The sequence below is a fragment of the Callithrix jacchus genome, chromosome 2, assembly GCF_049354715.1.
Source record: "Callithrix jacchus isolate 240 chromosome 2, calJac240_pri, whole genome shotgun sequence".
In the NCBI taxonomy this organism is placed as follows: domain Eukaryota; kingdom Metazoa; phylum Chordata; class Mammalia; order Primates; family Cebidae; genus Callithrix; species Callithrix jacchus.
In genome coordinates, this window is record NC_133503.1 from 12,169,026 (window position 1) to 12,196,608 (window position 27,583).

At 55.4% G+C, this 27,583-nt stretch overlaps 1 protein-coding gene across 3 annotated transcripts in view; it reads left to right on the forward strand.

Annotated features, from left to right (window-relative positions):
- Nucleotides 1–21,464, forward strand: part of MYL10 (myosin light chain 10) — a 34,818-nt gene extending 13,354 nt beyond the window's left edge. The window contains exons 2-8 of one of the 3 annotated variants that reach the window (XM_078365736.1): nucleotides 10,749–10,841; nucleotides 11,018–11,119; nucleotides 11,934–12,009; nucleotides 12,741–12,845; nucleotides 18,370–18,448; nucleotides 21,087–21,135; nucleotides 21,223–21,464. In XM_078365736.1, coding sequence (XP_078221862.1) covers nucleotides 10,749–10,841; nucleotides 11,018–11,119; nucleotides 11,934–12,009; nucleotides 12,741–12,845; nucleotides 18,370–18,448; nucleotides 21,087–21,135; nucleotides 21,223–21,321 — 603 coding nt within the window. In that variant the 3' untranslated portion in view covers nucleotides 21,322–21,464. Of the gene's footprint in view, nucleotides 1–7,078; nucleotides 7,116–10,217; nucleotides 10,396–10,748; nucleotides 10,842–11,017; nucleotides 11,120–11,933; nucleotides 12,010–12,740; nucleotides 12,846–18,369; nucleotides 18,449–21,086; nucleotides 21,136–21,222 lie in introns of those variants that run through there. The other 2 variants (XM_017966254.4, XM_035277541.3) reach the window with 2 other exon arrangements.
- Nucleotides 21,465–27,583: the final 6,119 nt, after the last annotated feature.

Below are 27,583 nucleotides of genomic sequence, written 5' to 3' on the forward strand. Positions count from 1 at the left end.
TCACGAGCAGCATGTCCTCTGCCGATAACCAGAAAGGATTGGTAGCCGTAATCTATTAGCACCAGCATGTAACAAACTTGCCAAGTGAAACTGACTCCATGGGACAGGTGGAGAAGCTGAGGATTCTGGGAAATTCAGTGATGTGGGTGGGGTCACATTAGCAAGTGGTCCAGCAGGACTTGAACCCACTTTCATCTGATTTCAAATTCATGCTCTCATCTTCCCATGGGTCCCAGAGCTCTGAGGAGTAGACGGTGGCTGTGCAGCCTGTCCCCCTGAAGATCACATTTAAATCTCACTGGGATGGCTATCATGTTCTTTTGTAAAGAATTACTCCAAAGCACAGAGCATGGTGACTCACGCCTATAATCCCAGCACTTTGGGAGGCCAAGGCGAGTGGATCACTTGAGGTCAGGACTTCAATACCAGCCTGGCCAACATGGTGAAACCCCATCTCTACTAAAAATACAAAAATTAGCTAGGCGTGGCGATGGGCATTGTAATCCCAGCCACTTGAGAGGCTGAGGCAGAAGAATTGCTTGAACCTGGGAGGTGGAAGTTGCAGTGAGCTGAGATTGCACCACTGCACTTCAGCCCAGGCAACAGAGAGAGACTCTTTAAAAAAGGTGAAAATTAAAAAAAAAAAAAAACTGGCCAGGCACAGTGGCTCATGCCTGTAATCTCAGCACTTTGGGAAGTCAAGGCCGGTGGATCATGAGGTCAGGAGTTCAAGAGCAGTCTAGCCAAGATGGTGAAACCCCATCTCTACTAAAAATACAAAAATTAGCTGGGCATGGTGGCGGGGGCCTGTAGTCCCTGCTACTGAGGAGGTTGAGTCAGGGAATTCCTTGAACCTGGGAGATGGAGGCTGCAGTGAGCTGGGATCAAGCCACTGCACTCCAGCCTGGGCAACAGAGCAAGACCTGTCTCCAAAAAAAATAAAATCTAAATCTCCCCAAAGGATAAGAGTATATTCAGGGGTTCTTATGGATCAGAACTTCAGAAAAGGCATGGTGAGAGTGGCTTGTCATAATGTCTAGGGCCTCAGCTGTGGGGACTCTGAGGATGAGAGTGACTCGATGGCTGGTGTCAGAATCACTCAGAAGCTGATCATTCACATGTTGGGTGTCTGGGAGGCTCAGATGATGACTCAAAGGCAAGGACTGCTGACTGGAGTGCAGACACAGGCCTCTTCATGTGACTTGGCCTTCCCTACAACATGGCGGCATCATGGTAGTCAGACTCATCAGAGAGTGACTCAGGGCTCTAGCACAAAGTCCCAGCAAATAAGGTGGAAGCTTCATGACTTTTTGTGACCTAAGCTCAGAAGTCACATGGTGACAGTCCTACCCTACTCTCTTGGTTGAAGCAGCATTCCGCTGGCCAGGAATGGTGCTATAGATCCCACTTCTCCATGGGAAAAGTGTCAAAACATGTGCAGATGTTTTTTACAGCAGCCTGAAATTCCTCACAGAGGTCAGAAAGTGGCCTAGGGCCTCAAATACGGTAGGTAGGTGTAATGGCTAGTATCAAATGTCAACTTGATTGGATGGAAGGATGCAAGATGTTCTTTCTGGGTGTGTCTGTGAGGGTGTTGGTAGAGGATATTGACATTTGAGTCGGGGGACTGGGAGAAGCAGACCCACCCTAAATCTGGGCGGGCGGCATCTCATCAGCTGCCAGTGAGGCCAGAATAAAGCAGAAAGAAGAATGTGGAATAAGAAGACTCACTGAGTCTTCCAGCCTTCATCTTCCATGCTGGAAGCTGCCCTCCCTTGAGCATCAGACTCCAAGTCCTTCAGCTTTTGAACTCTTTTTTTTTGAGATGGAGTTTCGCTCTTGTTACCCAGGCTGGAGTGCAATGGCGCGATCTCGGCTCACCGCAACCTCCGCCTCCTGGGTTCAGGCATTTCTCCTGCCTCAGTCTCCTGAGTAGCTGGGATTACAGGCACACACCACCACACCCAGCTAATTTTTTGTATTTTTACTAGAGATGGGGTTTCACCGTGTTGACGAGGATGGTCTCGATCTCTTGACCTCCTGATCCACCCACCTCGGCCTCCCAAAGTGCTGGGATTATAGGCTTGAGCCAGCTCACCCGGCCGAGAGGTGTTCTAAAGCAGCAGGCTGGAGACTGTGATTGTGATGAGTAGGGGAACATGTGATGTGGCCAAAGGCATGAAGGAGGGAGATTTTTGGGAAGCATTTGAAGAACAACTGAGGTCAGGGTGGTGGCTGGCCAGGGAAGGGGTCCAGGCTGTGGGGCTGGGGGACCGGGACAGCCTGCTGACCCTGAGAAGTTAGAGGTAAGGGGTTAGGGGTGAGGGTTGACAGGGGAGGGCATCTCCCCAGCTTGTTTCAGTATTGTCTGGGGAACAGCTGTCCCCTTGCCAGGCAGCTGGACTTGTCGCAAGCTCCTTTCCTGGCTTGGACACTCCCAGGACCTTGGTTACCTCTAAAAACCGAGAGTGCTAGGTGTTCCCTGACTCAACCCCGGGCAGACTTGGCATTTCCAATCCAGAGGCTGCTTGCTCTCCCGAGTCCCCTGGTTGGGAGCAGAGACCCCTCAGAGTGTCTCTGACCCCAAGAACTGCCCTTGGCCCTGTGGTCCATTGAGTCAGTGTGACACAACCAGGAGGACTGACTCACTGCAGCCTCACCTGGGTAAGGGGGCTGCAGCTTGGAGAGGCTGTGAGTTCTGCCAAGGACCCATCTACGCGGAAGACGAGGCGGGCAGGGGAAAGCTCTGCCCTCCAAACCCCAGGCCGATGACCCCAAAGCCCACCTCCTTCCAATGGCACTAGGCTGCCGGATGGCAGCTTGAAGGGGTCCCGGCTGCTGGCACCATTTCTCAGATGGGGAAAACTGAGGGTCCCACAGTGGGTGTGGAACTCACGGCTCCCCCTTCTCAGGGCCCCTGCACCCTCACACTTCCCACCTCCTCAGGAACAAACATCTGCCAACCATCTCACCCCAGGGTTTTAACCTCCCTACCAGATTTCTCACCGGCTCTTCCCCGCTCCGGTCCTATGAAGGAGGCGGCCAGGGAAAAAAATCCACTGAGACCAATTTGTAAGCCCGGTGTGATTCACCAGCTTCTCTTCCCCTCCTCCCGGCAGGCCAGGCAGCTCTCTGCTTGCTCAGGCCTGCCCCCGCCTTCAGGAGCTCCTGCCATGGTCCTGGGCATGCTTCCCAGAGGCGAGATCCCTCACTTGCAGAGGCCTGGGGTTGGGGGTGGGCAGGAAGCAGGAGTAATAGCTTCAAATAACATCGTCTCTACCCCCTGCAAGCCCAGATGCAGGAGGCCCCCAGGGCCAGGCTCACAGGCAGGGCATGGAAAGCCTGCCCCATGGCCACTGTCCTGCTGCCCGAGCCCGGAAAGCGGCAGGCACCTGTCGCCGCCACACCGCCCGCTTTCTGCAGCAGGTCCAGGAGATTGGGACTGGGATCCGGGCTCCCATCCCCAGAGCTGGGCGCTCCTTCCCCAGCCTGCTGAACACACCTGTGAACACACCTATGGAACGTGTGGTTTGTCTTCCTGGAGAGGAACACCAGGACACCGGGAGAGGAGCCCTGTCAGGGGAAACTGAGGCACACAGTTTCCTTGCTGCAGAAAGTGGGCTGTGCAATATTATGGCAGGACCTGGCACCAGCTCTGGGAGGAGGACTCAGTCACAGGAGCTCAAGGACATCAGAGTCAGCTGTAGTTGGGGGTGACTGGGAGGGGAGCAGGAGGAGGAGATAGTTTGGATGAGCAGAACCTTTTGGAAGCTCAATTCTGGAAACACTAGAAGGAAGGGTTCTTGGCCAGTTGCGGTGGCTCATGACTGTCATCCCAGCACTTTGGGAGGTGGATCACGAGGTCAGGAGTTCGAGCCTAGCCTGGCCAACATGGTGAAACCCCTTCTCTAGTAAAAATACAAAAATTAGCTGAGCATGGTGGCGCGCACCTGTAGTCCCAGCTACTTGGGAGGCTGAGGCAAGAGAATCACTTGAACCCGGGAGGCAGAGGGTTGCAGTGAGCCTGGATCACACCACTGCACTCCAACCTGGTAACAGAGCGAGACTCTGTCAGAAAGAAAGAAGGAAGGAAGGAAGGAAGGAAGGAAGGAAGGAAGGAAGGAAGGAAGGAAGGAAGGAAGAGGGAAAGAAAGAAGGAAAGAAAGAGAGGAACTCTTGTCTTGGCCCCACCTCTCTCTCTTTTTTTTAGTTTTAGAAATGGGATCTTGATCTGCTGTCCAGACCGGAGCACAGTGGTGCAATCATAGCTCAATGCAGCCTCAACCTCCTGGGCTCAAGTGATCCTCCCACCTCAGCCTCCTAAGTAGCTGGGTCTACAGGCGTGCCACTGATAGGAGAGTTCAGACAGGAAAGTGCTGGGAGGAGAAAGACGGGCTCCCTGCTGAGGGCTCCACCCTTGGCCTGTGCTCACAGACCTAGGTGAGGACAGTCACTCTTGTTTTCATGCCCAAATATTGCATTTTCCAAGACCACCCTGGCCCACTACAGCCCCCATCATGTGCCTATAAAAACCCTGAGACCTGCTGGGCGTGGTGGTTCACTCCTGTAATCCTAGCATTTTGGGAGACCGAGGTGGGCCAATCATGAGGTCAAGAGATGGAGACCATCTTGGCCAACATGGTGAAATCCTGTCTCTACTAAAAATACAAAAATTAGCTGGGTGTGGTGGCGTGTGCCTGTAGTCCCATCTACTCAGGAGGCTGAGGCAGGAGAATCACTTGAATCCAGGAGGAGGTTGCGGTGAGCCAAGATCTCACCACTGCACTCCAGCCTGGAGACAGAGTGAGACTTCATCTCAAAAAAAATAAAATAAAATAAAAATAAAAAACCCTGAGACCCTAGCAGGCACACACACGCAGGTGGCTGGACGTCAAAAGGAGCGGAGGAGCACACAGACAGGCACCGGCCATCCATGGGCGGAATAGCGCAGATGACCTGGGGAATTTGGCGGGGGTGGGGAGGTGGCAGACAGAGGACAGTCCAGCCCCTGAACGCCTTCACTCCAGGGGAAAGTCACCTTCCCACTCCTTACCCATTCCGGCTCCCCATCATCTGCTGAGAGCTACCTCCAGCACTCGACAAAACCTGGCACTCATTCTCCAAGCCCACGTGTGATCCATTTACAGGACAGCAAGGCAAGAACCCCGAGATACAGAAAGCCCTTTGTTTCTTCAATGAGGCGGAGGCTCGAACGGAGCAGATTAGCACAAGCCGCCCACAGACCACAAAACTGAAAGAGCACCCTGTAACACGCGCCCACTGGGGCTTCGGGAGCTGTAAGCATTCACCCCTAGACAGTGCCATGGGGTCGGAGCCCCACCGCCTGCCCGCCTGCATCTTCCCCTAGAGGTTTAAGCGAGCCACATCCCCATCGCATGCACTTCAAGGGGGATAAGGGAACTTCTTCCATTTCACCACCATGCCTGGCTAATTTTTAAATTAAAAAATTTTTTTCTGTAGAGACAGGATTTCACCATGTTGCCCAGGCTGGTCTCAAACTCCTGACCTCAGGTGATCTGCTTGCCTTGGCCTCCAAAGTACTGGGATTACAGGCATGAGCCACCAGCACTTGGCCACGGCCCCACTTCTTACCTGACTTGGCTGAGTGACTTAACCCATGTGTGCCTCAGTTTCCTCATCTGGAAAATGGGGTATGGGTTGAATGTGAGGACACGTGTTTCAGGACACGGCCTGACCTTCTGTGTTGTGTAGTAGCTGCTCTCATTATTATTATTATGCCATTCCCTTCCCCCAGGGCAGGGGATCAGCTGTACTCTGGCCTGAAGTCCTGAGGCCAGCTCCAGGGACAGTTAAGCTCTCCAGCCTCTGGGGACCCGTGAGCTCACCGTCTGAACCCAGCACTGCCGGCCCTGGCAGCTGATCAGATGCGGCGGTGCCCAGATGGACAGTGGCAGCCTCTAAGTCGGAGCCGGGGCTGTTGGGCTGTGCTGGACACAGGAGAGGCTCTCCAGGGCAGATGCGGGCTCTGTTTGGCAGATATTCTAGAGAATTCTTGGGCTGGGCCAAGCCTGGTGGGGATGGCTGTGTGTGTGTGAGGCCAGGGTGGAATGGAGGTCTCCCTTTTCAGTTCTTCCTCATCAGAGTCACCTCCATTTTTCTTTTTTTTAAAAGAGACAACATCTCACTCTGTCACCGAGGCTGGAGTGCAGTGGCACAGTCACAGGTGACTGCAGCCTCAAACTCCCAGACTCAAGCAATCCTCCTGCCTTGGCCTCCTGAGGGACTACAAGTACATACCACCATGCTCGGCTACTTTTTTTTATTTTTTGTAGAGATGGGGGGGGTCTCACTGTGTTGCTCAGGCTGGTCTTGAACTCCTGGCCTCAAGCAATCCTCCTGCCTTGGCCTCCAAAATCTCTGGGATGACAGATGTGAGCCACTGTGCCTGCCCCGTTTTTGTTTTATTTGTCTCTTTGCTTTCTCTGTTCCTTTAGCATTTCAATACCGTGAGGGGGTCCCCCAGCCTGGGGGTGGGCAATGGGGGCCATGATAATAGGTATATTGGTAGAAGGGACCCCTGAGGGCCAGGTTGGTGCAGAAACCCTCTCCACAAGCAGACCAGTGGGGTGTCACACCCTCCACTGAATTCCTGAGCCTCCTGGAGGGTGATGGCCCCACCCAGAGTCCCACAGCTCCAGAGGTCTGGCCATGCTGCAGTCTGAGTGGGTCCTAGCCATCACGGGTGGCCCCACCCTGGGGAAAACTCCCTGATGGCTCCAGACCAAGTCTTCCCACTGGGGTTACCAGCCTCAACTCACTCTGTGTCCTTGGCCAAATGCTTCTTCCTGGGCCTTAGTCCCTTGGGTCTAGAGAAAACAGTTGCTCAGGGCTCTCAGGGATCTGGAGGCTTAGGCAGTCCCTGCATCCGTGGTTTTTGCCCACGTATACCCCCCAGCCCCACCCACTCTGAATGGCCCAAGCAGGTGTCTGGCAGGGAGGCCCCCATTCTGTCCTGGATCACCTTCCTCACTGGGCCTGGTGCATGCCAGGGGCCCTGGGAGGACCACTATTTAAGGGTCATCCTCGAGCTGTCCCCAGGCCAGCTGCAGCTCCAGGGGGCTCTCCAGACCATGGTAGGCTGGGGTTGTTCCGCCTCCGCCACAGCCACCTCCCCTCACCTCCACCTTCTCCCCAGGGAGCTCAGACCTGTGGATGTTCCATCTGCATCTTTGGCTTCAGCACCGCAGTCCCCTCCCGCCCACCCCTGACCCCGCCCCTGAACCTGACCTCATTCCACAACTTTCTTTTTTTTTTTTTTTTTTGAGACAGAGTCTCTCTCTCTGTCGCCCAGGCTGGAGTACAGTGGCGCCATCCTGGCTCACTGCAACCTCCACTTTCCGGGTTCAAGCGATTCTCCTACGTCAGCCTCCTGAGTAACTGGGACTACAGGCTTGTGCCATTACGCACGGCTGATTTTTCTATTTTCAGTAGAGACGGGGTTTCACCATGTTGTCCAGGTTGGTCTCGAACTCCTGACCTCAAGTGATCTGCCCACCTTGACCTCTCAAAGTGCTGGGATTACAAGTGTGAGCTGCCACACCAGGTCTCATTCCTCAGCCCTGAGCTCATCCTGTGACCTGGACTCTGGTTGTGATTCTGACCTTCACCTCCTGCCTGAATTCACCCTGCCTCTCACTCACCTTCCTGACCTTGGTCTGATGTTGTCCCTGGTCTGACCTGCGCTTCCCTCTTGATGTCATGTCTGGACCTGCCCCACCCAGGAGTCCCCTCCACGTGGGTCGTGATTTGAGTCTCTGCTTTCCTGGACTCGGTGGGAGCTGCTGGGGAGTGAGGAAGGGGAGGGTGGAGGGAGATGGGGTGGGCAGGGCCTGGGGGCTTCATAGGGGCGGTGGCTCTGAGGGCATGGGCCCCTGGGAGGGTCAGAGGTCCGTGTTCCCGACAGTGTGACACCTCTGCAGCTCCGAGGTTCCCTGCTCATCCTTGCCTGTGGGCCTCTTTCGATGTGGGGCTTGCCCAGGGCTCCTGCCCCTGGGGACTCCCTGCAGGGTCTCAATCTGGCTGTCCCTTTGTGCATGCGTCTCACCTGCCTCATTAGTGAGTCCCTCTCTGCCCAGAGCTCTGACTCGGCTGTCAGTCTTGGCTTGTCACCTCCTGACTGCCTGAGGGCCTACGAGCTTCTCCGACCTCTCAGCGCCTGTCCCCTCCTCCGTGTCAGCCTCTATGGATTGCCTGTCTCCAGCAGGACTGGGAGCTTCTTCGGGACCAAGATGGGGCCTGATTCAGCCCTGGGTCCCCAGGACTGGGCACGGGACCTGCTTGGAGGTCCGCAGGAGTCTGATATATGTCCTGATGCTTTGAGGTAGACATGGTCTTGGTTTTATAAATGGGGAAACAGGCTCAGAGATGACAAGTGAATTTCTTTCTTTTCTTTTTTTTTTTTTTAGAGATGGGGTTTCAGGCTGGTCTCGAACTCCTGACCTTGTGATCTGCCCACCTCGGCCTCCCAAAGTGCTGGGATTACAGGTGTGAGCCACCGCGCCCAGCCTTTTTTTTTTTTTTAGAGGCGGAGTCTCTCTCTGTCGCCCAGAGTGGAGTGCAGGGGCCTGATCTCGGCACACTGCAACCTCCACCTCCTGAGTTCAAGCAATTCTCCTGCCTCAGTCTCCCCAGTAGCTGGGATTACAGACATGTATCACCAGCCCCAGCTAATTTTTGTATTTTTAGTAAAGATGGGGTTTCACCATGTTGGCCAGGCTGGTCTCGAACTTCTGACTTCCAATGATCCACCCGGCTTGTCCTCCCAAAGCACTGGGATTACAAGCATGAGCCACCGCACCTGGCCGACAAGTGAATCACAGAGGCTGGGAGCAGCCAAGCCAGGCTTTGAACTCAGGTCCAGGGGAATTTTATTTTTCAGGGGCCCATTCTCAAAAGGAATTTCTAAAACAGCTGGGCTGCAAAGACCCTCAGGTTTAGGACTCTCTTTGGCAGTAGAGAAAATGATCTCTCCCTCCCTTGGGGAGCTCTGGGGCACCCTAGGGTGGTGGTGTGACCAGGGGTTTCATGAAAGGCTAGGGGCCTGGGGGGCAGGGACTGAGGATGCCAAGGCCATGGCCAGCCGGGTCTGCCAGAGAAAGGGCAGAGCCTCCCACAGACGGAAGTGATCATTTTTTATTAATCGGAGGAAATGTATATGTAATTATGTGAGATGAACTCTGCGGGGAAGTTCTTTTCTTTATGGTGTCTGAAAGGGTTTATAAATATTACAGAGGTTTTACAGCATCATAACGTCCCGCCCGCCCTGGCAGCCCCCTTTCAAAGGATTAGTAGAGACAAAGCACCCAGTAAAAGCTAATTATAAGTCAGCCGGCACTCTGCCTGCCCCCCTCCACCCCGCCCTCGACAACTTGGGCTCCTGGGAGGGGGTGGGGACTGCAGTGGGCTGGGGGCAGGGAAGACCACACGGGCGTTGGGGGAGGGGAGCAGGGAATGAGGGGAGTCCTTTGCTCCAGCAGGGCGGGTAGACAGGGGGTTGGCAGGGGAGGGTGCTGGGGATTGTGATGGAGAAAGGAGCTTGTGGTGGGAGCCTGTCTGTGCCATCCTGTCCACCTTCCCCTGTGAAGTCCAGCAATTCTTTCCCCACAACAAGAGCCCGTTCTGGGGCTCACAGGGCCCCTGGGGGCTGTAAGGATGGCTGCCGAGGGACAGGTCCCTTAGGGGTCTTGGGGACCTGGGGCTTTCAGCAAATGCCCAGTGGTGGACTTCCAGGCACCCCGACATCAGCAGGAAGGCCGGCTGGAGACCATCTAACTACTCCACGTGGGTGGTCTCCTGCTTTGCCTGCTGCGTGGGTTGGCCCCAAGTTCTGGGCAGCTATTTCCAAGCACTGGTTGATCCCTACTCTGAGGCAGGTTCAGGGTGGGGACAGGAGGAACCAGAGATGGGACAAACTGGATTTTATCCCTGAGGTATCCACTTAGTTGGGGAGACAGATGCAGAGATATGCCAGGACAGTGTGGTGCATGCTGTGGGGGTGACAGTCTATGATGGAGCCACGTATGGAGCCGTGTGAGAGGGGAGAATGGCCTGGGGTCAGGGAAGGCTTCTCAGAGGAGGTCATGCAGAGCTGAGGCTGCAGGATGGGTAGGAGTCTCCAGATGGATTCTCCTGGGGGGGCGGGGCATTCAAGGCAGGGAATTCCAGCAGAGCAAAGCATTCCAGGCAGGGTCAAATGCAGGCAGGAAGGGAGGCTGCTTTGGGGCAGAGTAGAGGGCCTGGGTGAGAGGGAATAGAGGCTCCGAAAGGGGGCAAGCGGCAGATCCAGAAGCAGGGCTAAGAGCTCAGTTGTTCTTTCTGAGAACATGAAGAAGGTTTTCAGCAGCTGGTGACAAGGTCAGATTCTAGCTGTAGTGGAGGATGCCGGGTGGAGATGGGGAGGCTGAAGGAAAAGATGTCCCCCTCTGCTCTGCAGCACAGGTGCCCACCTTCCTGAGCCCCGGGATCAGGGCCAGGAAGCAGCTGTCCAGCTCTGTGGGGGTGCACCCCACGCAGGCTTCTTGCTACGTGCTGGGTAAATGTCCTGATAACCTGCACAGCTTCAGGGGCAGCCTTGTCTGTCTGCTGTGGGCACTGGGGAGGGCAGAGCAGTGTCATTCCGGACCGTGATGCCCTGGGAGGTGAGGCAGGGAGTGGGGACTGACCCCCGAGGCAGGGGCCGCTGCAAGGCCTTGTCTGGCACCTTGCAGGCACCGAGAAGAGCTCGGAAAAGAGCAGAAGGCACTGCCAGCTCCAATGTCTTCTCTATGTTCGATCAGTCTCAGATCCAGGAGTTTAAAGAGGTGGGTCTGCTGCCTCACAGGGCAGTTGTGAAGATGCATGGAATGCATGCCAGTTGCTGAAGGAGCTGGGCCGAGGCGGGGTCCTCAGTCTCGGGGGGCTGAAGATTTTAGGTATGTATGTATGTATGTATATATATATATATATATATATATTTTTTTTTTTTTTTTTTTGACAGAGTCTCACTCTGTCGCCCAGGCTGGAGTGCAATGGCGTGATCTTGGCTCACTGCAACCTCCACCTCCTGGGTTCAAGCAATTCTCCTACCTCAGCCTCCCAAGTAGCTGGGATTACAGGTGCCTGCCACCACACCCCGCTAAGTTTTTGTATTTTTAGTAGAGATGGGGTTTCACTATTTTGGCCAGGCTGGTGTCAAACTCCTGACCTTAGGTGATCCACCTCCCTCAGCCAGGATTACAGGTGTGAGCAACTGTGCCTGGCCCATTATTATTATTATTTTTTTTTTTAGAGATAGGATCTGTTTCTGTCACCCAGGCTGCAGTGAAGTATTGCAGTCATAGCTCACTGCAGCCTCCAATTCCTGGGCTCAAGCCATCCTCCCACCTTAGCCTCCCGAATAGCTGGAACTACAGGTGTACATCTCCATGCCTGGCTAATTTTTTAATGTTTTGTAGAGAGGGGGTCTCACTATGCTACCTAGGCTGGTCTTAAACTCCTGGCCTCAAGCAATCCTCCTGCCTCAGCCTCCTAAAGTGCTGGGATTGCCAGCATGAGCCACCATGCCTTGCCAATGCCACCATTTTTTGAGGTCACCACGGCCACGGCCACAGCCCAGAGCCTGGGTGTGTGACCTTTTGCCCTCAGGCAGCCTTTTCCTCTCTCTATACCTGAGCCTGTGCTTGCTGTGTGACCTCGGGCAAGGCTTTTCTCTCTCTGAGCCTCAGTTTCCCTTTCTGTAAACCAGGATTGCTGTGAGCCTGAAATGAGGGGTTAGGCATGGAGCCCATTCCAGCTGGGTTGCCAAAGGGACCTGGCCTGAGCTGTTGAGCAGCAGTCAGCAGGAGGACAGCCTTTGAGGGAGGTGGCCAGGCTGGGAAGGGTGGGTTGCCACTCACCATCCGTGTCTCTGCCAGGCTTTCACCATCATGGACCAGAACCGCGATGGCTTCATTGACAAGGAGGACTTGAGGGACACCTTTGCCGCACTGGGTGGGTGAACCAGCAGCCGGGGAGCTTGTGGCCACACCATCTGGAGAGAGTGGGTGGCAGGGGCCATCGGGGCAGTGCCCTCAGTGAGAGTGAGGGGCTCCTGTGCTGGGGAGCGCAGGGGCAAGGCAGTCGCTGCCCGAAAAGTCAGGGGATCTTCTTGGGGGTTGGAGAAAGACTCCAGGGAAGGGGAGGACACTTCCAGGGACAGGAGCAGCGGCCTGGGCCTGGTGTTGGGGGCCCTGGGTGTAGGGAGGGTCCAGGAAAGCAGGGGAGAAGCTGAGTCAGGGGGAAAGACTCAGAGAGGTTCCTGCCCCCTCTAAGGATCCAGGGAAGAGCCTGAAGTCACCCATGGGGCATGTAGATGGCGGAATGGACCAAGCCCTGAGAATCTGAGTGTCCCCTGGAACCACGGGGAATCCCGGCATCCAGGCATCCACTGACCCCCTCCTGGGGCACCCTGTGCACCTCAGCTGCACCTTCTTGGGTCTCAGTTTTCTCACCTGTGAAATGGGGATGAGAGTGACTTGCTCCCCTTCCCATGAGGCTGGGGGCAGCCGGAAGCTGACTGTGGCCCGAATGCCCCCCAAAGAGCCCCCAGCAAGGCAGCAGGGCCTGAGGGCTGAGTGGTGGGCAAGTGGGGCAGCCAAGTGGGGAGGATTTGCGGAACCCTCCGAGGTCCAAGCTCTGTTCTCTCATATCCTCCTGGGCTCCCCATCTCTTGTCTCTTCCAGGCCGAATCAATGTCAAGAATGAGGAACTGGAGGCCATGGTGAAGGAGGCCCCCGGGCCCATCAACTTCACGGTGTTCCTGACCATGTTTGGGGAGAAGCTGAAGGGTGAGTCCGGCTCCTGGGGGCCGGAGGGGTGGCGGGGAATGAAGGTGGGCGGGACCCTCACACACACACAGGCCACAGGTGGGAACATGATGTGACCCCAGATATCTGCCCCCGGTGCACACAACTTCCAGGTCGCTGCCTCAGTTTCCCTCTCTTCACTGCAGACTGGGGTAACTGTAAAGACCCCTGCCTTGGCCGGGCATGGTGGCTCATGCCTATAATCCCAGCACTCTGGGAGGCTGAGGCAGGAGATTTGCTTGAGTCCAGGAGTTTGAGACCAGCCTGGGTGATAGAATGTAACTTTATCTCTACTAACACAAAAATTAGCCAGGCATGGTGGCACATGCCTGTAGTCCCAGCTACTTTGGAGGCTGAGGTGGAAGGATCACTCAAGCCTGGGAGGTGAAGGTTGCAGGGAGCCCAGATCGCACCACTGCACTCCAGCCTGGGTGGCAGAGCAAGACCCCGTCTCAAAAGCAACAACAGCAAAAAGCAAACCCTGCCTTTAACCCCTCTGCCCACCATCAGGACAGTACACCCAGTCCCACTGCTCCCAGCCACGCTGCTCCCCTACCTTCCTATCCGTGGGCTCACTTTACCCACTCTGCAGATGTGGATGAGGGGGACAGCCAGAGGGTGCTGGAGGGAGAGTGTTTCCGAAAGATGCTGAGGCTGAGCTGAGGGCAGCGCAGGTTACTCCCCTTGTCTTTTTCTGTGGTCACCGGAGCCCCCAGAGGAAGGATCAGGGAGCCTCAATCACAAAATGAAAAGACTCACACCTAGAGGAGTCACGAACCCCGCCCCAAGTGCCCCAGCAAAAGGTGGCCAGGATGGAGCCTCAACCCCAACCCCGGTTCTAACCAGTGTACCCACCCTAGACACAGCATTAGGTGTGGAGTGGAGTGTTGGGCCCTCTGTGTCCCCTGTCTGTCCTGGCCTGGGGGAGCTCTCCCATAGTGACGTCCCCGGAGCTTGAAGGTTCCATGGTTAGAAGGAAGGGCCAAGGCCAGGCTCGGTGACTCATGCCTGTAATCCCAACACTCTAGGAGGCCGAGGTGGGTAGATCACCTGAGGTCAGGAGTTCAAGACCAGCCTGACCAACATGGTGAAACCCATCTCTACTAAAAATACAAAAATTAGCTGGGTGTGGTGGTGGGCACCTGTAACTCCAGCTACTCAGGAGGCTGAGGCCAGAGAATTGCTTGAACCCAGGAGATGGAGGTTGCAGTGAGCTGAGATGGTGCCACTGTACTCCAGCCTGGGTGACAGAGCAAGAAATCATCTCAAAAAAAATAAAAAGAAAGAAAGAAAGCAGGGGGTCAGCCCGGGCAGTGGCTGCCCTGGGGGCAGCCTCCAGCCTCAAGGCCACCCCTGCCAGGTCCCCTCCCTTGCTAGGCTTAGGGTCAGGCCCTGGCTTCCCATTGACTCCTAGGCTGACCTTGCACAGATTTATCTGCTTTCTGTCCTCAGTTTTTTGGTCTGTAAAATGGGCTTATAATAGTTTCCTAAACCCACTGTAACAAATTCTCCAAAACCGGGTGCCTCAAAGCAGCAGACATGTAGTCACTCACAGTCCTGGAGTCTAGACGTCCAAAATCGGGCTGAGGATTGGGGCAGAATCCACTCTTTGCCTCTTCCAGCCCCTGGGGGGCATACCTCTCCCATCTCAGCCTCGTAATCAGTGGCCCCGTCCTCTTCTGTCTAAATTCCCTCCACCTGCCTCTTTGTTTTGTTTTTGAGACAGAGTCTCACTCTGTTGCCCAGGCTGGAGTGCAGTGGCTCGATCTCAGCTCACAGCAACCTCCGCCTCCCAGGTTCGAGTGATTCTTGTGTCTCAGCCTCCCGAGAAGCTGAGATTACAGATGCATGCCACCACGCCCGGCTAATTTTTTTGTATTTGTAGTAGAGACAGGGTTTCACCATGTTGGCCAGGCTGGTCTCGAACTCCTGACCTCAAGTGATCCACCCACATCGGCCTCTCAAAGTGCTGGAATTACAGGCCTGAGCCACCACGCCCGGACTCCACCTGCCTTTTAGAAGGATGTTTGCCATGGATTTGGGTCTCACCTGGATCATCCGAGATGGCCTCTGCATCTCAGGATGCTTAAGTTCCATCTGCAAAGTCCCTTTTTCCAAATAAGGTAACATTTGCAGGCTCTGGTGGACATATCTGCTCAGCAGCCACCATTCAGTCCACGATAGGGTGGTCCTACCTGACATCACAGTTTGATGGGGTGAAAAATCAGTGTTTTCATGGGTCGCGACCTGCTGGGGGGGTAGAGCAGCCTCCACGCACCGAGTTCTGGCTGATCTAGAACTAGCAGGAAGGCAGCCATCAGCCTGCGCACAAGAGGCGAGGAGACCCAGGGCAGGGGAGGGCAGGCTCATCTGGAGCAGGCCTTGAACTTGGGGCTGTCCAGCCAAATCAGGAGTGTCACTGGGCCCACCTCTGGGGGCAGCTGGTCAGGACCTATTTCCAGGACCCTGGCTGCCTCCTGGAAAAGCTCAGAAGCCCAGGAGGCTGGGACAGAAGAATGCTCTATGGGAAAGATATTCGTGACTTCAGCCAGCAACTTCAAAGGAAGCAGACAGGCTGATTCTTTTATCCAGAGGAACGTCACTGAAGACGTGTTCAAGGCCAGCGGGTGGGCCTGGGGAAGTGGCTTCTGGTTAGAGAGATCTCCGGGAGTGCTGGGGGAAGTGGAGGGGACCCTGTCAGCTCACAATGGGCCCCAAACCTGTTTCACAGATGGGAAGATAGAGACCAAGAGCTCATGTCGGTCCATGACTGAGCTGAAGCTGTTACCCAGGACCTGGAGTGGGCCGCAGGGATGCAGCTTTTTCTCATTTTTGAAGGGGGCACCGGGACTGGGGCTCCGGCTCAGCCTGTCGTGCAGACGTGGCCAGACCTCGTGAGAGACGGGTGGGAGGGGACAGGAGCCGGGAGGGCAGGGGGCTGGGACGGGCGCCACCTCACCCTGCTAATTGGGAAGAGGAGACTGTGGTGAGATTCCCAGCGACGATGGGGGGAAGTGGCCACTCTGTAGCAGATTTTATGAGGTTCACAGTCCCAGGAACAGAGGCCCTCTCTGGGGAGGAGGGAAGGGAGGACTGCCAGCCATGGCGACAGGGAATGGCGGGGCTGTGCTGGGTGCCTAAGAGCCTGAGCTAAGTCCATGTGCATGGTCCGCAGGGGGCCAGGCAGGAGCCAGCCACAAACCTGTCCCAGCAGTGAGGCCTCTTCAAAGAAGAGGAAATTTTTCAACTAATCAGTGAAACCTGGGAGACCATGGCCTCAGAGGCAAATGCCACATGGGTGCCCCACGTGATGCTCTGGTCACTCAACCCTCACCAGCCTGGAGGCACCCCCAACCCCTGCTGGCTTAGTCAGGCTGTAAGGGCCTGGAGTGTCCCCAGTGCGCCTTGGGCTGAGCCTCTCTGCTGGGCACACCAGCTCCCTGCCACCCTGCCCAGAGGCAGTCCATGGCTCTGTCCTCTAGGAGCTCCCAGGCCAGTGAGGCCAGTGTGTGCCAGGCTTTTTCACTCTGGGCCAGTTTCAGAGATGCCCGGAGACTCAGATACTGCCCAGTCCCAGTCCCAGGTAGTTTCTAGTCTGATGGGGGAGGCACAGACGGCCCTGACCCAGTGTGATGGGAAAGGCACAGATGGCCTTGATCTGGTCTGATGGAAAAGGAGCAGATGGCTCTGACCCAGTCTAATGGGGGAGGAACAGATGAGGCTCTGATCTGATCTGATGGGAGAAGCATAGACATCCCTGACCCAGTCTTATGGGAGAGGTACAGATGGTCCTGACCCAGTCTGATGGGAAAGGCACAGATGGTCCTGACCCAGTCTGATGGGAAAGGCACAGATGGCCTTGATCTGGTCTGATGGGAGAGGCACAGATGGCCCTGATGCAGTCCGATGGGGGAAGGCACAGATGGCTCTGACCCAGTCTGATGGAGGAGGCACAGATGGCTCTGACCCAGTCCGATGGGGGAAGGCACAGATGGCTCTGACCCAGTCTGATGGAGGAGGCACAGATGGCTCTGACCCAGTCTGATGGAGGAGGCACAGATGGCTCCAACCCAGTCTGATGGAGGAGGCACAGATGGCACTGACCCAGACTGATGGAGGAGGCACAGATGGCTCTGACCCAGTCTGATGGAGGAGGCACAGGTGGCACTGACCCAGACTGATGGAGGAGGCACAGATGGCTCCAACCCAGTCTGATGGGAGAGGCACAGACGCTCCTGACCTAGCGTGATGCTGGAGGCACATCAGACTTAGTCTAATGCGGGAGGCACATGACCCTGCCCAATCTGACTGGCAGGAGCACAGGGTGGCAAAAGGAGCAGGGGACTCTGGAGTCCACAGAGGTGGGTTTAAATCCTCCCTTCTCTTATTAGTGGGCCCTCAGGCAAGTAGTAAAACCTCTCCAAGCCTGTTTTCTCTATGATAAACTAAGACATTCACATCTACTCCATGGTGCTCCCAGAGCTCCAGCGGGTAAAATCTTAAAGCTGCAGGCCTGGAGCTGCAGATGTGTTTGCAGCCCTGGTCGATACATGGTCAGAACCTTACCATGAACGGTGTGTTACCTTAGCTGCTCCTGTGAGGTGGGTGGCAAGCACTGTCCCTGTCCCCATTTCACCAATGACTCAGGTGAGCACTGAAGAAAGGAAGGGGGCACCCCCGCATCCACAGTGAACAAGGGGGACATGGTGACAGAGGGGAAAATCACACCGGGTGAGGGTGGCCAGGTCACCTGCTGTCCTTCACGCAGCCTGTTCCTCTCTCTGGGCTTCGGTTTCCCATAGGTTCAACGCAGGGGCTGCACCTTCAAGGCTATTATGGGTATCAGATTCACATCTTCAGGTGGCATCTCTCCCCAAGGCTGCGCTGTGAACCTGACAAAAGCAGAATATCTCTGTCTGCCCTTCTGCCTCCCCAAGTCCCCTCCCTTGGCCCGCTGGCCCACCTGCCCCATTTCTGGCCGGGCCAGTCTCACAGACCCCTCCAATGCCACTGCCCAAGCCCCAGCCTTTTGGCAGCCACGTACAGAACTCTTTTTCCTCTGCCCACAGCCTCTTGGGCACAGCTTGAGCCCAGAGTCATGCCCCCAACTCGGACCACTGGTCATGCAGTAGCCTCGGCTGTGAGACCTTGGACAAGTCGCTTAACTTCTCTGGGTCTCAGCTTGCTCATCTGTAAAATAAGGAAGGGTTAAACACAAAGTAAATGCTTAGGGTTCCCATGTACAGTTGCACAGGTTGTTCACAAAAATATATACATGGAACCCTTGTCTATAGTTACAATGACTTGTTTCCCTCTTTGCTCTTGCTTCAAGTGAGCTCCGCCCTCTCTGTGCAGTGGAAGCTGGGGAAGAAGTTCCCTGGAGCTGTGCCACTGTGCAGGGGCCACGAGACTTGGCCCCAGCCCCAGCCCCTGTCCAGCTCGGTGCCTGTCTCTGTGGGGCCCTCTCCATCTGCCTCTCTCCCTGCCCTGTGTGTGCTGCTTATAGGCACGGACCCAGAGGAGACCATTCTTCATGCCTTCAAAGTGTTCGACACTGAAGGGAAAGGCTTTGTCAAGGCCGATGTGTAAGTTTCCCTTGACTTCCTTCCGTTTTTGCTCCCTACAGAGGCTCAGGGGTAAGCCCGCTCAGGGCTGGGGTCAGGGCTGGTGGTGGCCCAGTCTCCTCTCCCAGAACCCAGGAGCTGGGAGGCGGCTGCCTGGCCCAGTGATATCGCTTAATGTCCCTTCCCCTCCTGAGCCTTGGTGTCCCCATCTTTATGTGCACCTGCAAGTAGAAATGGATAAGAAATGGGTCAGGCCAGGCGCAGTGGTTCACTCCTGTAATCCCAGCACTTTGGGAAACCGAGGTGGGCAGATCTCTTGAGACCAGGAGTTTGAGGCCAGCCTGGCCAACATGGCAAAACCCTGTCTTTACTGGGAAAAAAAAAAAAAAAAAAAATAGACCTGGTGGCGGGTGCTCGTAATCCCAGCTACTCTGGTGGCTGAGGCAAGAGAATCACTCGAATCTGGGAGGTGGAGGTTGCAGTGAGCCAAGATCACACTGTTGCACTGCACTCCAACCTGGGCAGCAGAGTGAAATTCTGTCTCCAAAAAAGAAAAGAAGTGTTAGGTCACTCTGAGAGCGTTTCCTAGTGGGGTGGGTGTGGGGGCAAAGGCAGGCCTTGAAGGATGGCCATGGGTTGCCCAGGCTAGGGTGGGAACAGCATTCTAGATGTGGGAACGGAGAGATCAGAGGGCCAGGGCTTGGCGTGTGCATGTTGGTTTCGAGTTGGCTGCAGCTGGAGGGCGCGGGTGGAGGTGGGTGGAGGAGAGACTCAGCACAGTGTGGCAGGCGGGGCTTGCGTGAGGCCTGCTCACACCCAGCCCCTGGACCCTGTGTCTGCCCTGGGAGCATGGGAGAGCCCGAGAAGGAGTTAGGCAAGGACACCATGGAGGCCAGCCTGGAGGAGGAGAGGAGAGGGTTGCAGCTCCCAGGAGGGTCATGGCTGTCGAGACGGAGTGGGGTGGACAGATAAGCAAAGAGCCAGAGGCCAGCGCTGGTAGGATCCGGGATCTGGGGAGAGGACTGAGCCAGATCGTAGCCAGCACCGCCTTGGGCAAGAGGGAAGTGAGGTCTGGGGAAGGTGACCAGCTCCCTTGGAATGCATGAAGGGGACCTGGCTGCAGGCAGCTGTCCGGCAGGCACCAGGCTGCCATCGTGACGGAAGGAGTGCCCCACTCAGTGACAACACGGGAGCAGAGAGCCAAGGATTGCAGGCAGGGCTGGGCAGGGAAGTGGCAGCCTGCCCAGGACCCTGGCTTCAGGGCAGACCTCTGAGCTAGGCCCGGGCAGTCCCTTCAGAACCTTGCTGGACCTGGGGGTGGCCTGGGGCAGGTGAGATTCCTCCCCCGGCCCGGGCTTCCGGATCAGTTACTGCAATGCTGTGGTCTTAGGATTTTGAGGCTGGTTTTCAGATTCTCACATATGGAGGTGGAGGGGAGAGGGCAGACGGGGCAGGGGTGGAGGTGGAGAGGGTCTGTTCGTCTCACACTTTCTCAACTCTGAAACCATGAGTCATACTCCCCTGGGGTGGGGAGCGGACACAGAGGGCTGCTCCAAGCCATAGTCTTCTCCTCCTTCCCTCCCTCGGGGTCTGCGGCTCCTGCCTCCTTTCTGGCGCCCCCGGAGTGACCCCGAACCCTCCTTCCCCTGTCAACTGCCTTCAGTCTCACCGGTGCAAGGACAAGCTGGGAAAGACCCTTTGGGGACCCAATTTGGGAACGGAAGGCGCTGCCTTGGGACGGACCTGTGGCTGCAGGCCAGACAGGCCACGGTGGAGGCTCTGGTTGAAACAGAGTCTGTGAAAAGTCCCCAGCTTGGAGAGCTGGAAACTGTGACTGTCCCACAGAAACATAAATAATGGAAAATGTGCACTGGTCCTCTGCAAGGCCCGCCGCAGCCAGTGCCAGAGGACGCTCTGGGTGGAGGAGGCCTTGCTTAGCTGCCGGGTACCATTCCTGCCCACTGAGCCCCTCAGGAACACTGCAGGGCCCTCCAAGTTTGAAGGGGCACCAGTCCCTTGCAGGCTCAAGAGGACACGGGCCTGGGCAGGCCTTCCTGTGCCCTTAGCCAAGCACAAGCATCTTGTCGTCTCTAAAACACTGTCTGGATGTCAGTGAACATCACAAGCTGGAGAAAACAGTGTGTCCAGAGTCAGGGAGAAGAGGGTCTGGGCGGGGGACCTGAGCCGTCTCCCCTCAGTGATGCAGAGCTTGGTGATAGTGCATGATGGGAAATCAGAGTAGCCCTCATGTTGGGGTCCCCAGGTCATTCCATTTGATCCCTACCTGATGCTGGGAGGAAAGCCCACTTCACAGAGGAGGAAACTGAAGTTCAGAGTGGTCCCCAGGTCATTCCATCTGGTCCCTACTCGATGCTGGGAGGAAAGCCCACTTCACAGAGGAGGAAACCGAAGTTCAGAGTGGCCCCTACGTTGGGGTCCCCAGGTCATTCCTTTTGATCCCTACCTGATGCTGGCAGGAAAGCCCGCTTCATGGAGGAGAAAACCAAAGTTCAGAGGTGCTGACAAGACCAGCCCCAGGGGACGTCCTCCTGGGCCAGGATGCTCCCCGCACCCGCTTGCCCCTCATCACCCCTGGGGTCTGCATGTCCAAGCTGTGTATCCCTTACCCTGAACATGACTGTGTCTCCCCCTTGTACAGCATCAAAGAAAAACTTATGACCCAGGCAGACCGCTTCAGTGAGGAAGAGGTAAATTTGGGCTTTGGGTGGGCACAGCAGACTCCCCGCTCTGGCTCCCACCTGCCTGCTGCAGGCTGACTCTCGGCTCCTTCTCAGGTCAAGCAGATGTTTGCAGCGTTTCCCCCAGATGTGTGTGGTAACCTGGATTACAGAAACCTGTGCCACATCATCACTCACGGGGAAGAGAAGGACTAGGGGATCGCAGGCCTCCCCGACATTCCGGGCAGCAAACACTGTCGGAGAGGGGTGACGGGGAGCTCTTGCAGCCAGGGGGTGCAGGGAAAAGGCTTCCCTTGTCCTGTGATTGGGGACAAAGCAAGAATAAATAATGCTAACGAGGTCTGCGTTTGTGCGGTAAATGCTCCGGTGACGGAGAGAACGAAATATTCCTGTCTCGTCGGTTTTTCCAAAACTTTTTTGTGTCCCTGGCTCTGCTCAGATGTTCCTGAGAAGCCGGTGATTAGAGCTAATGGACAGTTTTAAGATCCCCAGCTAAGCCACAGGATAGCGCCTTCATTCATGGAGCTTTATCAAGCACCTAGTGCGTGCCAGAGACTGTGCTGGTCCCAGGGACTCGCAGAAGAGCCAGGACTGTTCCTGGGCGGGAAGATCGAGCTGATGGCGGTGAGGAAGGCAGAGGATGGGGCAAAAAGTGGGGTGGGGACATCGGTGGGAGGAGAATGGGGAAGAAGCACGGGAGAAAACTGGCTGCAAAGAGCTGGCTGGAGGCGAAGACGTCAGAAGGGAAGAGGCGGCTTCAAGGGATGTTTAGGGGGTAGGCAGGGGTTTCTTAAACAGGACACGTGTAGCTCTGACCGTAAAAGTGGGTAAATTGGACTTCATCAAAATGAAAACCTTCTGCTCACGAAAAGATGCAATTAAAAATGCGAAAAGAGACGCCGGACGAGAAAAGATGTCAGCAACTCAGATCGTGACAAGGATCTCACATCCAGAGGATATTTTTTTAAATCCCACATGTCTATAATAGATTATAACCCCAAAAAAGGTAGATGACAAGAATAAAATCCAAATGGCCATAAGGATCTGAAAAGAAAAGCCGGGTGTGGTGGCTCACGCCTGTAATCCCAGCACTTTGGGAGGCCAAGGTGGGCGGATCACGAGGTCAGGGGTTCGAGACCAGACTGACAAACATGGTGAAACCCAGTCTCTACTAAGAATACAAAAATTAGCCCGGTGTGGTGGTGCGCTCCTGTAATCCCAGCTGCTCAAGAGGCTGAGGCAGGAGAATCACTTGAACCCGGGAGGCGGAGGTTGCAGTGAGCCAAGATCATGCCACTGCATTCCAGCTGGGCCACAGAGCAAGACTCCATCTCAAAAAAAAAAAAAAAGATCTGAAAAGATCTGGGCACAGTGGCTCAGGCCTGTAATTCCAGAGCTTTGGGAGGCCAAGGCAGGAGAACTGCTTGAGGCCAGGAGTTTGAGACCTGCCTGGGCAACATAGCAAGACCCCATCTCTACAAAAAAAAAGAAAATTAAAACTTAGCCTGGCATGGTGGTGTGTGCCTGTAGTCCCAGCTGTTCAGGAGGTTGAGGTGGGAGGATCACTTGAGCCCAGGAGTTAGCAGCTGCAGCGAGCTGCATGACACCACTGCACCCCAGCCTGGGGGACGGAGTGAAAACCTGTCTCCAAATAAAATTAATAATAACAAATGCTAGGGCGCTCATACGTGGGAATACCACATGGCTGTGAGAATAAACCGCTGATGTACACAACAGCTTCGTCAACTGCTCGTATATATTACGTTGTATGGAAAAAGACAGAGGCAAGAGTGCATATTTTTTTAAAGTGCTTTTTTATTGAGATATGATTCACATACTACAAAATCCATCATTTTTTTTTTTTTTGAGACAGTCTCACTCTGTTGCCCAGGAAGGAAGGGAGGGAGGGAGGGAGGGAGGGAGAGAAAGAGAGAGAAAGAAGAAAGAAAGAGAGAAAGAAAGAAAGAAAGGAGAAAAGAAGGAAGGAAAGGAAAGGAAGGAAGAGGGAGAGAAAGAAGGAAGGAGGGGAAAGAGGGAGGAGGGAGGAAGGGGAGGGAGGAGGGAGGAAAGGGGGAGTGGGGAGGGAGGGAGTGGGGAGGGTGGAAGGGAAGGGGAGGAAGGAAGGGAAGGGGAGGGAGGAAGGAGGGAGGGAGGGAGGGAGGGAGGAGGAGACAGAGAAAGAGAGAAGAGCTTAGTGTTTAAGGAGGAGAAGTGCAGGTCTGACGTGTGGGCTTGGAATCAGGTGTCTGAAGTTGGGGGACGAGGTCCCTGGAGCCAAGGGTTGGAGGCTGTGGGTTAAGGGTAGAATTCAAACTCTGAGAAGCCAAGAGGAAGGAGGCCAAGGAGGGTGGCATGTTGCACCCTGCAGAGGGCCAGCCCTGGTTTTGATGGTAGCTGCTTCACCATGCGGGCCACACTCCCTGACCCCTGGGCCAGAGCGAGAGCCCTCCCCTCCTCCTTTCCCACGGCTAAGCCCCTGTTCCCTCTGTGAGAGGCGGGAGAGAAGCACCTCCGCACCTCCATCACACAGGGAACAGGTACATGGCAGAGGAGGGGCTGTGTTCCAAGCGGCTCCTCCTTCCACCCCAAGCCTGGCTCCGCTTGCTCTCCAAGACATTGACTTTCCTGGAAATCATGGAGTGAGCCCTGTCTCTGCTGCTGAGGAACTAGTCAGACCTGTCTGTGTCCCACAGAACCAAGCTAGAGCCAAGGCACCGCAGGCCACAGGCATCTGCTTGCCAGCTGCTCCCTGCAGCTAAGCCTGCCCACCTGCAGGAGCCCAGCTCCTTGAAGACACAGGGCCAGCTGGCAGGGAAGACCAGAGGGGCTCCATGTCAGCTCAGAGAGGAGGCCAGGGGCATTGGTCTCATTGATTCCTCTGTCCTCAGTCCCTCTGTACCAGTGCTCAGAGTGGATGATCAATATCACCAGTAATACCTCACCTCTGCCCTCAACGGTATCGGTGGGAGATGCCAGGGTGGGGGTAGGGAAGGGGCATGGGAGTGGTGCAGCTCCAGTGGGGGCCCCAGAGCAAAGAAAAGAAAAGCAGGGGTCCTCTCGGAAGGCACAAGCCAGCTGTCAGGCTGCCAGTGGCTTCAACGCCCTGGTCTCTGCCACTGTTGGGAGTTACACAGTGTTATAGTGAACCCCAAATTTCTCTTCAAAGGATCAGCATGTCGGTATGTTCAGCTCTTATTCCTTAATTCTCTATTTTAAAGTTTAGCTTCCTTGTAATCAGTAATTCACATCTGTTCCCCCGGCGCCCAGCTCCGTCCTGACTCATCCCAGTCACCTGCTCCAGTCCCCTTTGTCCTAGGTCGCCCCTGACTACCTGCTCTGACCCTCCCGTAACCGTCCTTCCCGCCACAGCACCCACCCTGCCACTCCAGCTCGGACCCCTGTTCTCTTTAAAATAGCCAATCAGGATCAGCCTGTGCCGTCTAATCCTAGCCAATAGGGGAAGGACACAGCAGTAGGGGCGACCCCGTCAGGCATAAGTACCCTCCCTCTCCTTGTCCAAATGTGCGGCTGCCATTGCCCCACCGGTGCACCACACCCTTCTATAGAAGTAAACTACCTGACTGAGAGGATTTATCTTCCAGTGCTATTTCTTTTGCGGCATGGAAATTTTACTCGTAACAACAGCATGGCCTCCTGGAGGCCCCTCTCATCCAAGCTGTGGTTATTGGCGGTCTTGACTGCCCTGACCTGGGCACACCACCAGCCGCCTCCAATATCCACATCTTTCTGTCCAGTCCTCGAGGAATACCTGGAGGAGCTCAGGCTCTCCAGTTCTTCCTCTGGTCCCTGTAGCTGGGGTGATCCTCAGAGCTGCCCTTCCAGGGGTGGACAGCTGAGGCTCCCAAGAGCCAGAGAGAAATGAGCAAGAATGAGCATGTGCATGAAGAATGAGCGTGTGCATGGAGAATGAGCGCGTGCATGGAGAATGAGCGCGTGCCTGGAGAATGAGCGAGTGCATGGAGAATGAGCGCGTGCATGGAGAATGAGCGCGTGCATGGAGAATGAGCGCGTGCATGGAGAATGAGCGCGTGCATGGAGAATGAGCGCGTGCATGGAGAATGAGCGCGTGCATGGAGAATGAGCGCGTGCCTGGAGAATGAGCGCGTGCCTGGAGAATGAGCGTGGATATGGACACACTGCCTTTCCAGAGTTCTATCTGGAACCACCTTTCTAAAGGTACAAGAACGTGGCGGGGCGCAGTGCATCATGCCTGTAATCCCAGCACTTTGGGAGGCCAGAGTGAAAGGATCACTTGGGCCCGGGAATTCAAGACCAGCCTCGGCAACAAAGCAAGACCCTAACTCTAAAACAAAATAATAAAACAAAACAAAACAAACAAACGAACACTTTGCCGGCCTCTTGAACTTCCCTGCACCACCGTCCTGTTCCAACGGCACAGTTTCATCTGGGGCCCTACATTTCCTTCTGTTGCAGAGTGCTTGCTCATGCTGCTCTCTCTGCCTTTGCCCAGTACCCCCGTATTAATCAGGGTTCTTTGCCCCCTTTGCCCAATACCCCCTCTATTAATCAGGGTTCTTGGAGGGAAAGAACGAATAGAATACATACATATATTTATAAAGAATTATTATATATAAATATTATATATATATATGGGAGTTTATTAAGTATTAACTCACAGGATTACAAGGTCCCCCCAATGGGCTGTCTGCAAGCTGAGGAGCAAGGAAGCCAGTCTGAGTCCCAAACCCGAAGAACTTGAGTCCGATGTTCAAGGACCAGAAGCATCGAGCATGAGAGGAGATAGGCTGGGAGGCAAAGCCAGTGTAGTCTTTTTTTTTTTTGAGACAGAGTCTCGCTCTGTCACCCAGGCTGGAGTGCAATGACGCGATCTCGGCTCACCGCAACCTCCGCCTCCTGGGTTCAGGCAATTCTCCTGCCTCAGCCTCCCGAGTAGCTGGGATTACAGGCACGCGCCACCATGCCCAGCTAATTTTTTGTATTTTTAGTAGAGACGGAGTTTCACCATGTTGACCAGGATGGTCTCGATCTCTTGACCTCGTGATCCACCTGCCTCGGCCTCCCAAAGTGCTAGGATTACTGGCATGAGCCACTGTGCCTGGCCTAGTGTAGTCTTTTCAAGTTCTTCTGCCTGCTTTATGTCCTGGCTGCACTGGCAGCTGATTAGCTGGTGCCCACCCAGACTGAGGGTGGGTCTGCCTTTCCCAGCCCAGTGACCCAAATGCTCATCTCCTGTGGCTACACCCTCACAGAGTCCTCACACCGGGGATCAATACTCTGCATCCTTCAGTCCAATCAATTTGACACTCAGTACTAAGCATCACATCCCCTACTCGCTTTCTGGTCTCAGGTCAGCAGCACAGCCTAAGGCCCTGATGCTGGACTAGGCCAAGTCACTTTCCATGTACTTTCATGGCACCGAGAACTCTTGCTTTTTGGTAAGTGATGTGTCTTCCCCCAGAGTGCTACAAGTTCCTGAGGGCAGGGATTGGGCTGGATTTTGCCCATGGCTATGCCCCCACACCTTCCCTACATGGGGCCTGGCATGGAGGAGGCTCTTGGGAAATATTTGACCAGCCCCAGGATGCCCAGAGAGCCAGCCCCAACCATAGGAGTTATCTGGAAGCAGCTCGGTGGCTTTGGGTGTCCAAGACACTACAGGGCAGAAGCTGAGGCTGGAATTGCAATTATTCCTGAGCCTCCTGGGGCTTCAGGGGGCTTTCCCTGTCTGCCTAGGCCTTAGTCTTCCCATAAGCAGAATGGAACCCCAGGGCCCCTGGTGTCTGAAGGATCTCTACCCCTGCCCCCCACCAGGACACCAACAAACCCAAGGTCAAGGCCAGTTCTGGGCCTGCTTGGTGGTATCCAAGGTGGCCTGTCTTGTTATTTGGCCAACATGGCTCTCCTGGAATTCCTGGTGGCCCCAGACTTGGCCTGGTAGGTGACAGACAGGGTACATAGGCAGGGCTGGGACCAGCCTTTGCAGCCCCAGGGAGCTGTGTAAAGGGATCTGGCCCCGCCCGGGCCCCGCCGGCTCCCGCAGCCAGCTGCGTCTCATTGAGGGTAATTAGCCCAGCAAGATGCCTGGGTCTTGGCATTTCATTTTTCCACTCAGGATCCATCAGCTGGGGCCTGTGGACAGTGGTCCCCATATAAATCATGAGGGGGTCGCTGTTAAGAGAAATGGCAAATTCCTTCCACCCGTGCGGCTGCTTAAATTGACTCTGGGAGCAGATTCCGTCCTGGCGTTCACTCAAGAATGGTCAAGTCCTTTGAAGGTCTTTCCAGGCCGGACCCCAGGGGCTTGGAGCTGGCGGGGCGGGGACTCTCCCAGGGAGCCTCTGCTGACCGCAGGAGGGCGGGGCCCCTCCTGGGACAGCGCGGCTGGTGGAAGGACCCTGCCTGGCACCGGCTTCCACCATCACTCTGTTTTTGTGGCAACGCTGGGGGTGGCTGC